The 13,548-nt window shown below is 33.4% G+C and overlaps 1 protein-coding gene across 2 annotated transcripts in view; it reads right to left on the reverse strand.

The window, feature by feature from the left end:
• The window catches only part of LOC117113520 (protein downstream neighbor of Son-like), a 13,975-nt gene extending 628 nt beyond the window's left edge, over positions 1–13,347 (reverse strand). Inside the window, exons 1-9 of one of the 2 annotated variants that reach the window (XM_033256873.1) lie at positions 13,227–13,347; positions 10,960–11,290; positions 9,034–9,120; positions 8,099–8,296; positions 6,508–6,644; positions 1,920–2,152; positions 1,438–1,534; positions 783–926; positions 77–272 (exon numbers count right to left, since the gene is read on the reverse strand). In XM_033256873.1, coding sequence (XP_033112764.1) covers positions 77–272; positions 783–926; positions 1,438–1,534; positions 1,920–2,152; positions 6,508–6,644; positions 8,099–8,296; positions 9,034–9,120; positions 10,960–11,265 — 1,398 coding nt within the window. In that variant the 5' untranslated portion in view covers positions 11,266–11,290; positions 13,227–13,347. Of the gene's footprint in view, positions 1–76; positions 273–782; positions 927–1,437; positions 1,535–1,919; positions 2,153–6,507; positions 6,645–8,098; positions 8,297–9,033; positions 9,121–10,959; positions 11,291–13,175 lie in introns of both variants that reach the window. The other variant, XM_033256874.1, reaches the window with a different exon arrangement.
• Between the last annotated feature and the right edge of the window lie 201 nt (positions 13,348–13,548).

A 13,548-nucleotide genomic window follows, 5' to 3' on the forward strand; every position in this document is an offset into this window, starting at 1 on the left:
TAGGTTATGCATCTAACACAACTGTCTTTGTTGCTATTTTTATTCGAATTAAAAAATAATTTGATTTGTTTTATACCTTGCACTTTTGAAGGGTGGACCCTTCATATGCCACTGGTGCTAATAGTGTGGGTGGAACACCAGCCTGTGCCCCAGCAACGGCCACCGTGCTGCTACTGTTGAGCAAGAAATTGAACAGAGCCTGGGTGTCTGCGCCTTCAACCAGTACAAGAGACTGGGGCTTGTGGTCTAGTTTAACCATCTTGTCCCTTTGTCTAGGTACCATAGTTAAGTATTAAAGTATTCATAAAAAATTTATAATTTATAAGCAGATGTATCCTTTGTGACTTATATTGAACAAGACCTCATGATGGAGTTGAATTCAATTCAATTTATTCCACTCACATGAAATGCAATACATACAATGAGTAACGAGTACTAAAAATGCGAGGATTAATAGAAATTAGACCCGTTTTTTTTTTGTTATCCTTTTTGATATTGATATGATAGTTGAAGCGTCGATTTTTTTAAAAGTGTTATTTTTCTTTAAATACTTATACCATACAGTATATACTCTTATTAATCATATAATTGAATAGGGAAATTGTCTGCTATACCTATTTGACATATGTTCATCAGGTTAATCTCAAATAGTTATTAAAATATTACTGATGATTAAATTATTATTGTGAATATACATGTAGGTCTCCAAATTGAAAGCCTTAATATCACCTAATAAACTAGTTTTGTTTACATAACTACAAATACAGTATTCCTAAGGATACATTTTGACTTTTGCTGGATCAAGGGATGGAAATTCTTTCTTGTCTAATCCAATGCTCTGTATCCATGACGATGCAGCCTCATCATCCTGTGTGATGTCATCGTCCTCTACTTCTTCAGCTGCACATACATTTTCAAGGCAATCTCTTCAGAACAGAAATAGGTACGATAATTAATAAATGGTCATTTATTTCTTTTTGAAGATTTGTTTCTGTCACTAAATGGATTGAAAGATAACATGGTAAATCCATGGTATGTGATTTCATTTGATTTATGTGTTTGGTGGACAAAAACTTATCAATCACCGTCTTGTGTAAGCAGCCACGCTGTGACAAACAACTCGCACGTTGAAAAAAACATTTTTGATCTCTAACAATGGTAATTAATCAATTAGATATATGGATTAATGATAGATGAAAAGAAAAAAAACAATGCCCAGGACCATAATAAATAGGTCCCTGATTTAGGTAGCTACCGCCTTTAAAAAGGACCCATAACTGCAGCTCTTCCGTAGAATCCTAGGCCTGCTTTGTACAAGCCAGGTATTAACAATTGATGCAGATTTGTGAGGTTTAACAAAGGAAAGCACAATAATATCACTGCATTTTTGCAACCTTTAAGGTATCTACCAATAAATATAGAAAAGATAATACTAACATTTTATTAGAGAGTGAATTATTTATTGACGAGTCAGGTGTGGTCAATGGTCTTTCATTATCTCCTACTTGGAGACCAGGAAGTGAATACTGTATTCCTGTAGAAATAAATGAAATATACTTATTCACTTCATAGAAATTTCCTTCAAATGTAAAGTACAAGTTAAACAATAGGAAAATAGGTAGTAAACAACTTGACATTAATATATTCATAAATAATCAGTGGGGGATTCAAGAAGAGAGGCCCAGACGGCTTGGTTCTCTCCCCCTAAGTTGGTCAAAATTATTTAAAAAATCATAAATGGAGAAAAAAAGAAAATTATGATCAAATTTAGGTCTGCGAGTGATCATAAATTGTTTACCCTCGCCCTAACCATTGTGGGGCTGATTTGATCTAGACCCTCCCTTTGTGAAAGTCCCCCCTGGATATACCACTGATACTCAAGCAATGAAATTTGGAGTTCTAATTCCTTGTTGACTTACCTTCCCTGGACAATGCCTCCCGGAATCCTTTGGTTGTAGGAGTGATGATTGCCTGCATTTGTTTGCTGCCACCAATGCCAACAGCTTGAAATAATATTGAGAACTGATGGGCACATAGGTAGAAATATGGACAGTGCTTTGCACGAAAGAGATGAAAGATGGAACGGAAACTTTCACACCAGCTTGCAAACAAGGACTTCTGTATGGCATCAGTTGAGACAGCGAAAGACGGTCTGTGAAGAAAAAAAATGAAATATTTCATGATATTTAAGAATGTACTGAATATAAAATTTCTTTTTTGTAATTAAGATTAAAAGGAAAACTTAAATTTTTATATTTTAATCAGTTAACTATTGCTAGGGCAGTATGGGTATTGAATTTACCATTACCATAGTAAAGATTAGTTATTTCTCTTTGCAATTTTAAATTTCTGCTTCAGCAACTTCAACCATAAATGGCCTGTCATCATCATGTTTTACGAGTACCAGCAGTATCGCCAGCAAATATATTAACATTAGAAGATGCATTTGTTGTACAGCAGTTAAATGTATAAAATGTACAGTAAACCAATTCCAATAATTGTTATTCCAATATCAAACAATACAATTAAACATAGACATCACTGAAACTTAAGGTTTACCAGTATTGGTTAATTAGTTTTATTAATCACCCTCAAAAACTGGGATGGTTGGTGAAAAAAAAATCAGAATTTAGAACAGCTATGTAAAATAGAACATCCATATTTAGCAATTTATATGAGTTGAGTGATAGAATTGTATCATACTGACAGCCATATGGATGCTGAAGATAGAATAAGTATGTTATCTGAATATCTTTACCATTTTTAGAACCAAAGTTAATAGAATATTTCCATGAATGCTACTGCATCATAAAACAGTATTACAATTGTCTCTGAAATATATTCATCCTCTTTTAGTAGGCCACAGTTTGTCTTCATGAATATTATCACGATTATGTTCTTTCTGAACTGATTCCACTTGATTCCTACTGTACTGCTAAAAACAATTGTGTGTGTTATTCTTTTAAATAAGCACACTCCAATACATTACCAGTGAAACAGTTACATATATTATACTACATAGGATAATGAATTTAGATGGAATATTCATATCGTTGCAATATTTAATATGCACAGAACAGTGTCAATAAGTTGGCATCATTATAGTATACATATCAGAGTATTCTGGCTGTCAGTACATTTCAATGCCTCTTTAACATTCAATGTCCTCACCTCAATGGTCATTCTCTCTAAGCCTGTAAGCAGAATTTTCAAAAGGGGTTCTATTTTTTTTACCTCACCTCACCCCCACCATGACTGGGGTAAATTTTAAAGATATAACACCTATATGTCCAGAAATTGCTATAAAAATGCAAAATTTCAAATATTTGGAGTTAATTTCAAAGAACAACTTCTATGTAAATGGTACTTTTTAATAATAATTTAAAAGGACACTTAATTTGAACATTGAACCCCCTGGCTACGGGCTTGGTCTTTAGAGTAAGTTAATAATCTATTGTTTTTCCGATGTTGGATGTGCAGGGGTGGACTTTGATGAGGATGTGGGGAGCTAATCTTTTATTAGCCATTTATTATCACTGTGAAATAGTCACTTATAGTGATTAGGCCTAAATTAACACTTTTATTAAGGCATATGAAAATATTAGTATATCAATGGGGACCACCTCTCTAGCATTTCAACTTGCCAATTACTTGAGTACGGTAGGTGGAGCTGATGTAGATACTTACACAGTGTATTATTCTCCCCCTCCTCATAGAAAATCATGAATCCATTCCTAAGGACGAGGTCTGTACTTTGAAGATACTTAGTAGAAATTATATACTATAACTCCAGTTTTCATTACTATTTTTTGACCCATTATGCATTGACCCTAAATGTAGCGTTACCATCTAATATTTCTGAACTACAGTTAAGAAATGTGTCTTTGCAATCTAATACGCACTACTTTTTTAGTGTACAATGAATTTATGTCAAATTTGATAAATAAATGCGTAAGTAAGCTGGGTTTCAATATCATACATCATCTCATATTTCAGCTGCAGCCTCCTCTGTTTTGCTTTTATGTGGTACATTAGAAATATCACCATGGAAAAATTATTTTCCATGGTGATTTAGTATGGCTGAATATTATTTTTTAAAGTTACATCTCTATGTACATACAATGTTTTGAAGACAATACATGTACAAAAAAAATTAATTTAATAAAATTATTGATTTCAATATTGATTTTCATCCTGATCTAATGCTTTCCCTCCACATCAAATATTTTTTTTATCTTTGTAATAAAATAATTTTTTTACTCAAGATTTGACATTTCACATAATTTCTTGATGAATAGAATTTGTTAACATTTTTTGGAAAGCCATAAATCTCAAAAACAGCATTTTGAAATAGGTTTTTAGCATTACTCTAATATTTTTATAGGAAATTTATTATTTATTGGTAAGTTATAAAACAAAAATGACAGATGTCTGCTTGGATTGTGATGAAATTCAATACTTGAATTTTCCTTTAAGAAGTGTTGATGAAAATCCTGGAGACAAAACAAAATATTATCTATGTTAGGCTACATTCCAACCAGAGAGATACACCAGCTGTATCTAATGCCGGACGTATGTTAATCCATGGGGCAACTAGTGAGATGTCCAGACTGGGTGATTAACGAATGCTCGCGTAAGTATTCGCGCAAAATATTCATATTCATAATTGCGCATTTTATTTTCTGTTTACATCTAGGCTTGACCAATCATTATGATAGGTCAATTTCTGGCCAAGTTCAGAATCATTGATGCATGACTGTCGTAACTCAGTGGTGTACGGTAATCTGGGGTCTGTTGGTGGACTATTTTACGCTACTGATTGCGCAATAATACTGGAGTTCGCTACACCGCGCACAAGTTCACACCACGCAATTAACGTTACGCTAGCATAACGGGTTGTGACTGAACACAGCCACAATAACTGTACACATTCATATTTTATTTGAAAAAACATGTGACACGCTTAATATGGTCATGATGACCATATATATAGGCACATCATGACTACATATGGGCATATAGTTTTTGTTATCTTTTTTCGAAAGCATTTGGGAGCATACTGAGCATTCAGTAATTTAACACATCAGGGAGGGAAAACATTGATTCATATTATTTCTCCTGACGCAAAAAATGTCATCAGAATAGCACTGCAGTGCCTGCTGCTACTTGGGGATTGATTCCCACCTGAATCGCTCGCACGATTTTTTTTTCCTCGCAAGCATTAAGGAAAGTACTGCGCATTCAGTACTATAACTTGTCAGACAGGGCAAACATTGATTCATATTATTTCTCCTGACGCAAAAACGTCATCCGTATATACTTCTTAAAATGTATTTTATTTTCATGCAACAGCGAGTGACTCATAACTAACAGGATGAAATTTATGCTTTATTATTAACCATGCCTCATTATGAGGCTTAGAAGCTAGAGTTGTTTACAGTCATAAAACAATGGTTTCATAGAATTTGAACCCTGAAAATCAAAGGCAGTTGAATTTCAACTGTATTTACACAATCATAGCATCATATTGTTTTAGGATATCACCAAGGATGTGAAAGCTCTCACTTTGTTTTTTCATATTTCAAATTGTAATAAAACAAGTGCTAGAAAGTCAGAGGTAAATACCCAAGCATCCGAACACCCCTTGATAAATCAATCATTAATAATATACATGTTTGCTTTAAATTTGATTTTAAAGAAAACCTTTCCACTTTCACTTGTAATTCATTTGGAAACAAAATAAAATATATCATTTTGTGTTTGTATATCTCATTTTGCATAATAAATAATTGCAACCAATACCATTCAAAATGTTTGGGTTTAATTTAAATTAACAAAATGGTAAGCACGTGCTTTCTAATTTAAAGCATTGTTTATAGAACTGAAGACCTCACTTCCACTTTCATTATACTGCATTAATTATTGGCAAGCACACTGTTGAGGACGCGAATATAGATATTTGGTGCAAATAGCAAAGCTTTCGGCTTCATATTAGAAATCAGTAGTTAGAGTCTCAAACAGGTCACTTGTTTGTATTTTTGGGCAAGGTACTTTGAATATAAAGTTCTCAGCACTAACAATTTAGTACTTTGTAGAATAATGAAGATTTATGCATTCCACCTGGTACTGATTCTAAATGTTTTAATTATAGAACTATTGTCTATTCCGATGGTGTTTTGCGTCAGGAGAAATAATACGAAATGATGTTTGCCCTACATGACATGTATTTGGGAATGTACTGAGCATTCAATACTTAAAACATGTCAGGTAGGGCAAACATCATTTCAAAATATTGTCTATTTTTAAACAGACTATTTATTGAGGTAGTTACAGATTACCTCTGTGAAAATTCTTAGGAATGGCTTTAACATGAAATTGATGGGTAAATTCAAATTATTGTGCGTTGATGAAACAAAACAATATACAATTTTCAATATTTGTTTTACTTACACATCTCCTTCCTCAACCTGCTTTATTATTTGCAGCCTAAATTTTTGATATACTTACTTGGCTATCTTTGGCTCTTGGACAATCCTAGGAAATGCCTTAAACCATGGAATTGATGGATGAATCCAGACCATAGTCTGTTGATGAAACATTGATTTCAGATGACTTGGAACATCTGATTTTTTTGAAGCAGGTTCCTGTAAAAAGCAATAAAATCATTTTGATAATGAACTTGGTTGACCTTCTCACACAAGCAGCCATACACTACAATACACAACATTTTAAACATTTTTCTAAACAAAAAAAAAATCTCAATAGTTAAGATTCCCTTTAAATCACTTTATTTTGCCAGCTATCCCCTGACTTATTCACTCAGCCCTCCCAATATCTGTTACACCCCATCTGTTCCCCAATATCAATATACCTAGATACGCCACTAACATTTTTAAAAACACAAGTCTTGATTCAACTACTGTTTTTTTTTTAACATTTGATTAATTATTATATAATTAAATGAAGCTGTCCTAGAGATATATTTGTAAAAAAAATACGTGTGACATTGTCAACAACTTTATTAATGTTGATATCTAATAATAAAATGTACATAAAAATGTATAATAAAATTATAATGTTGATGCAAATGTTCAGGCTTTGTCAATATAAAATGTGAATACAGCTGTTTTTATTATGAATTTGGATCCTGAGAAACATAATCCTTGAGACCTATTACAAGATCTATCCATTAAGTATTAATTAGATTCACCTGATAGTGTACAATTGATAGACACAGAATCTACTGCTGCACGATGCATCCACGCTAATAGAAAAGCACTCAAGATGACAAATGTGCACAAGTAATAGTAGAAGATGCTCAAGACTCAAGATTATTTGCCGAATTATAGGGCATTCTGGTCCGGCGTTACTACACACTCGGGCAGAATTTTAAACGATGCTAAAGAGAAATTGCCTTTCCAAAGGTCAGATGGATTAGAGGGTTTGATTCTTTAACATATTGTTCCCTCACAGTATACATACATGACAACGCATTTGAATATCAATAATTAAAGCGAGCTATAAAAAGGAATTGCTGTTAAATGTTATTATTTAGACTGAGATTAATGAGGTTTGGAATTACAGTTTGATAAATGGAAGAAATTAAAACATTGTTAATTCATACCATACTTATGTAAGGATTTGATATATCGCATACTTTAATATCAAAATTATACATGATGTAAACTCTTATAAATTATTTCACAATTAATTTTGGTCTGTTGACCTTTGACCTAAGATCATTTTTTTCTCCCCTGTTCATGGAATACGGAATCAATCACATACGTCTATTAAACTAATTTGTTTCCTGCAGAGTATTACTAGCCATACAGCTAATTCGGAACCTGACTCTTTATGCGATTCCCAGAATCTGGTCCATATTTTCATTTTATATAATATAAGCTAATATTTTCCATTACAATATGCTATTTCTAATGAAAGTTAATGTTATGTTGACACCATTACAGCAGAATCAGGTTGACACAAACAGTTGTACAATAAAACAGTTTGTCATTTCTGTAAAGACAATTACATATTTTACAGAGAGTGGAGTCACATGTCAATAATGTGGAAAGCAAAATGTAAGTCATTATGTTACCTGTGTTAGCTCTAAGCAGCTTGGAGCAGATGAGTGCACGCACTTGACGAATGCCGATAATCCCGAGGCCTCCTCAGAACTCTTGAGTGAAGTGCACCAACTGAATGGTTTCTCTGATGTAAAACGCAGTCGCGTTTTTATGCTCCAATCAATTGGGAAGTTGTCAAATGCTGTGCGAGTCTGTTGCGATCTTGGTTCCTGGAATGATAAAAAAAAACATTAAATGTAAGCTCATATAAAATGGTTATTAGAGAATGTTTTTGTCTTGGAGTTGTGAAAGTTTTTTGGCCTTACTGGCAGTCTCCTAATGTTGTTGGTGCAATTCATTCAATTGCTGTGACCGCCATTTTGTGTATTATACTTTTCATGCATTGACCTCCTCATGTTAAAATGCAATTAACATTTGCTCTAAATCTTGACATTATTTTGTAAACAACTGATGATATTACATTGAATGAATCAAAAGTTTTGAATAAGCATTTTTCCTTCCTGTATTTTATGTATGCCATTCTGTAAATGGTGGGCTCCCCATTTTCAAATGTGAATAATGAATTAAAATAAAATATAAAATAAATAAATAAATAATATATAAATAGTCAAAAAATAAATTAAGTTTCATTACCCATGGCAATCCTTTATAAAGATTCTTACTGAGCAACTAAATAGGCATAGGTAATCAGTAGCAAAAAACACCAAAAGATTTTTTTATCTAATACAGAATTCTTCTCAAAGTTTACTTCTCGCCAAATAGGTTATTTATTTTTAGTGCTTAAGGGTTACTGTAAGAATATATTGTAATTACCAATGGCAGGACAAAGCCTTCAACATAGTGATTTACAGGTAAATTGTTTTGGCCTGCACTTACCATAAAACAAAAACATAATTAGCCAATGACTTCTATTTCACAGTAATTCAATTATTTTTCATTAATATACCTCCTTTAATTCTTGGTTAGCTGTCACTTCTGTTTCTCGTAGCATTTCATTAGTATCATTTTGTGAGTGTCTACATTCAGGTAACTCCTTAAAAAAAACAGCACATTTTTAAGGTTTAGTTCTATAAATCAAAATAAACTGAAAACCTTTATTTTACTTCATGCAATCTATATTACATTACATTGTTTTGATAAACAAGCTTATGACGATAATTTAGACATGAATAAATTTAAGAATTACTAAAAATTCAAAATTTGATGAAAAATATGAAACGTGTAATTACAGGCATTTGCAACTTGTACAGTACCTTTCAAAATAATAATCATTATACAATCTATAATACCAAAGAACTTAAATAGCAGAAGAATGAGCTGTTTCGCGTATTTGCATTAAAATTGATGGAACACAACAACCCTCCCGCGATTGGGGTAAAATTTGAACATTTTACTAAGTGGAGAAACTACAGTAAACAAACGAACCAGAGCGACGCCTTTATTATTACTATATAGCGCCGCCGTGCGGACGGGGTAAAATTGCTGTCCGTGTACCCACAAAGCCTTTCGAATGGATGTTCCACTATATTGGGAAGCTGCTCTACCTTCTGCTATTTATTATCTTTGATAATACACACAATCTATTTGTGATTTGTACAGTTACCTTTTAAAAAACATATAATATATTAATAAACAATCTATAATACACTCAATCTATAATTACACCATAACATCAATCAATGTTTACAAGCTTATCAACTCTGTCGAATAATAATAATAGCAAAATAATAATAATAATAATAAACAATAATAATAATAATAATAATAATGAAAATTTATACTGCAAAGCACCGGTATCAATTTAAGGGAAAACCATAAGATGGTTATAAAAGAATGTTTTGTCTTTGAGCTCTTTGGCACTGCTAGCCATCCCCTAATTTTGGTGGTGCCATTCATTCAACTACTCTAACCGCCACTTTGTCTATTATACCTTTTATGCATTGATCTCCTCATGTTATTTTGGATTAAACATCAATATTAAGATTTTCTGATTACAGTATTCAAAATAGGTCTAGTTACAATATTGTTTACAGTACATGAGATGAATGTTCAATTTAGTTTGTTGAGAATTTTTTATGTATCAAAAATAGAATTAAAATTGATTTTTTTTTTCCATTATTTTTTAAACTTGCATCTATAGTTTGAGTACTGTAGTTCTGTAGTAGTCACCACAAGGGAAAATAAACATAAAAAAAAAATATGTTGAGGATGAAATGATTATGGTTTTGTGAATTATTACTTACTGTAGGCAGCATTTTAAAAACAAAGTCTTCTCCTGCCATAAAACCTTGATTTATGGAATGAAAACGTAGAATTTGTTTTTCACATTTGCTCAGATAATAATCGAGAAAGCAATTTTCTTTATATGTTCAAAATATCAATGGGAAATTTGTTTAAATTGCTCAGAATTTTAACAAGGCAATTCATGTTTTTTTTTTCAGAATAATCAATACAGTTCTTTTATTCATTTGATCAAAATTGCAATTTTCTCTATAAATTTGCATTGATGTACAGTAAACAGGAAATTTTAATGATTTTCTTTCAATGCTGATTCTTTGTCTATATTAATTTATTGAGCTCTTTGCTCATTCTTCCTCTTCTCTTTATTTCATTATTTTTACAATTTACAGTGTCTATATACATTCATTTTACTATAGAATAATTGATAGAATAATAATAGAATATCAATGCTGTAATTGTTTATTTTTATTGAGCTCATAATCATCACATTTTCTTCCTAATTTTTTTTTTTTTAAATTATTTTTACAATTTACGGTGTTTTTATTGTATTTTACTATAAAATAATCGGTTGTATTTTTGTCATCAGTATTTACCATCTCATTTTTATCTATTTGTAATTGAAGCAACTTACTTGTACATTGTCTGAGCTTGCTTCATTCAGTCTTCGAAACAGTTCATTCTGAGAATCGCTTTTGGTTGTGATTAGTTTCTCTTCATGAATTTGTGTTTGATTATTTTTGACATGTTTTTTGTTCCTCTGGATACAACTGAATGGATTTTTTCTCTTTGTTGCCAATCTGCCCTCTTTGTTCATGTCATTCAGTCTATCGCTCAAGGCAGATGTCTCAGTCACCAACGAACCTCTTCGCCTCCTTTTCACCTTTATTGTATTAGATGGTCTGGTCCATTTTGGAGAGGTGTTTGCTGAGTCAGCCATAATAAAATTTAATTCCGATCGTGAGCTGGTAAAAAACAATAAGTAAAATAGAAATCTGAGCCATTTGGGGTGAGGTATTGAATAGATTGGTGCTTTATGATGCTTGCCTTCCAATCCCTGGGGCTTGGGTTCAATTCCTGTCAGTGTAATAGGATTTTTTCTCATGAAAATAACAGCTTCACTTCACATTGAGATTTAGTTAGTGTAATGCACATTTTCAATTGTAGTCTGGGCCCCCCAGACCCAAGCCATAGCAGGGAATTGGCTGAGACTATATGCCTGGGATGTAGAGACTTGGGAAATATCTGTTACTGACCCGGGGATGTAATATGGTCTCAAAACGTACTTTTAATTTCTCAAAACATAGGTATATTTTCCAAACGAAATATACTAGTGCAGTGACAGCACCAGGCCATCCATCATCTAAAGTTGGTCCAAATCATAGATTGCAAGGAGTCTTTCCAATCCAGAAGCCCATCAAAATAGTTTACCGCTAGGCCATAGGCAAGAGGAAGAAAAACTTGCATCCGAAAACGCATGGGGCCATGGGCCGGGACTTGGTGAGGGATTTGTACAAAGAAGAGCCACAACTGGCAACTGCAAAACATATCCCAATTCAATTCTTCTTTAATTCAACAACAAAACACCCCTGTCGGCGCTGGTGAAGACTTAGCCGGTTACTTGCATAAAAAAGAGATTAAATTTTCCTTTTTTCTCCAATTCCAAATAATATGAAATTGCAAATATTGACTGGGCCCATGGAGACATGCGGTAGCAACAAGTTCAGCACCAGTACAGACATATAATGGATACATTGTCTCTTATCCCGCCTACTGTAACCCTCATGCGATGGTTATTCGAGGAGCACAACGATATGACTCCAATGAAAACCAGACGCTGGCCGGGTTTTAACTAGGATACAACCACAGAAGCATGAACAGATCGGCCTTTGTATGTTTATATTTTAAAAACCACTGTCGAGTACAGTAGGACTGTGATATACATTCGCTATTGGCACTTCTTGTGCATGCCTAAAGAAAGGTAAGAGAATAACAACTGTAGTTATTTCAATAGAATTTTTGTTTTGCTGCATTTCATCTCCGACTGGTTGATGTACTCTACGGTTCCATTACGAATGATGTCAATAAAACACCAAACTTTGAAAATTGATTTTCTCGTTTGTATTGTTGGTCTACTGTAGGCGATTGAGTACTGTACCACCACTCTAAAATATAAGTCTGAGCGTGCCTTTTTCAGCCATCTAGGCCTAGAGGTGCCAAAATCTTCTTATGAACTGGGTAAGAGCCTCATTCCATTTGTGAAAGTCCCTGCCTCTCTGGCCCCCCCCCCACCCCGCACCATCTATATTTTCCCGGATCAGCCACTGTTTCATTGTCCTCTCCTTTATGTTAAGATTGTGAATGACTAGGTTGTTTTTAAATGCATTTTTGTTTGTGCTGTTAATAACATGTTCTGGCAATGTGTTCCAGGAATTGATGACTCTGACATCAAACAAAGAAGAAGGTATCTCTAAAGGCACGGCTGTTTTCTGGGTTTGGATAGTGTGAGAGAAAGTCCTTAGTTGTGTAGCCCCCCTGGACGTTGTCTTACAAGCCTAGCTAGGCCTAGCCTAGTCTTGTTTAATAAGGACGTAGGCCTAGAGGCATAATGAGCTCCTTCCCTTGCTTGCACAATCTAGGCCTAGCCTAGGGCCCCTAGCCCTAGCTAGGCCTACTAGGGCCGCAGGTCTATCCATTCATTCCTCTCCCCCAAGGCCTAGGAGAGCTAGATAGGCCTAGGCTAGCCTATGCCTCATACATCTTTAGTACTAAGTACGTGTATTATATAGACCTAGGCTAGTTTGAGTCTCAAAAATACATATTGCCACCTAAACAATTAGGATACTTTACCTTCGATCTTTAGACAAGATCAGAGAAAGTTTGCGTGCAAAATTAACTTACCAAATCACAAAACAAATTTTCCCGCTCTGTCGGCGGACCGGAACGAATTAGGCGTGAACTACAGTATGAAATGTTCAAATGACGGTCGGAAAAATTAATAATGAACCAGAATACTGTAAACTTGTGTTCGTAAATTAATTTGTCTCTATTAACGATTGGCTGTCACTATTTTGCTGCTCCTTAAATCAACATAATGTAACATTTCAACTGAAAAATATGGAGATGCTGATAGGGGCATATTGAAAACACTGTTTATTATTATTATTATTATTATTATTATTATTATTATTATTATTATTATTATTATTATTATTATTATTAT

The sequence above is a fragment of the Anneissia japonica genome, unplaced genomic scaffold (assembly GCF_011630105.1).
Source record: "Anneissia japonica isolate Jap-2015-1 unplaced genomic scaffold, ASM1163010v1 scaffold287748_len1686314_cov196, whole genome shotgun sequence".
NCBI lineage: Eukaryota > Metazoa > Echinodermata > Crinoidea > Comatulida > Comatulidae > Anneissia > Anneissia japonica.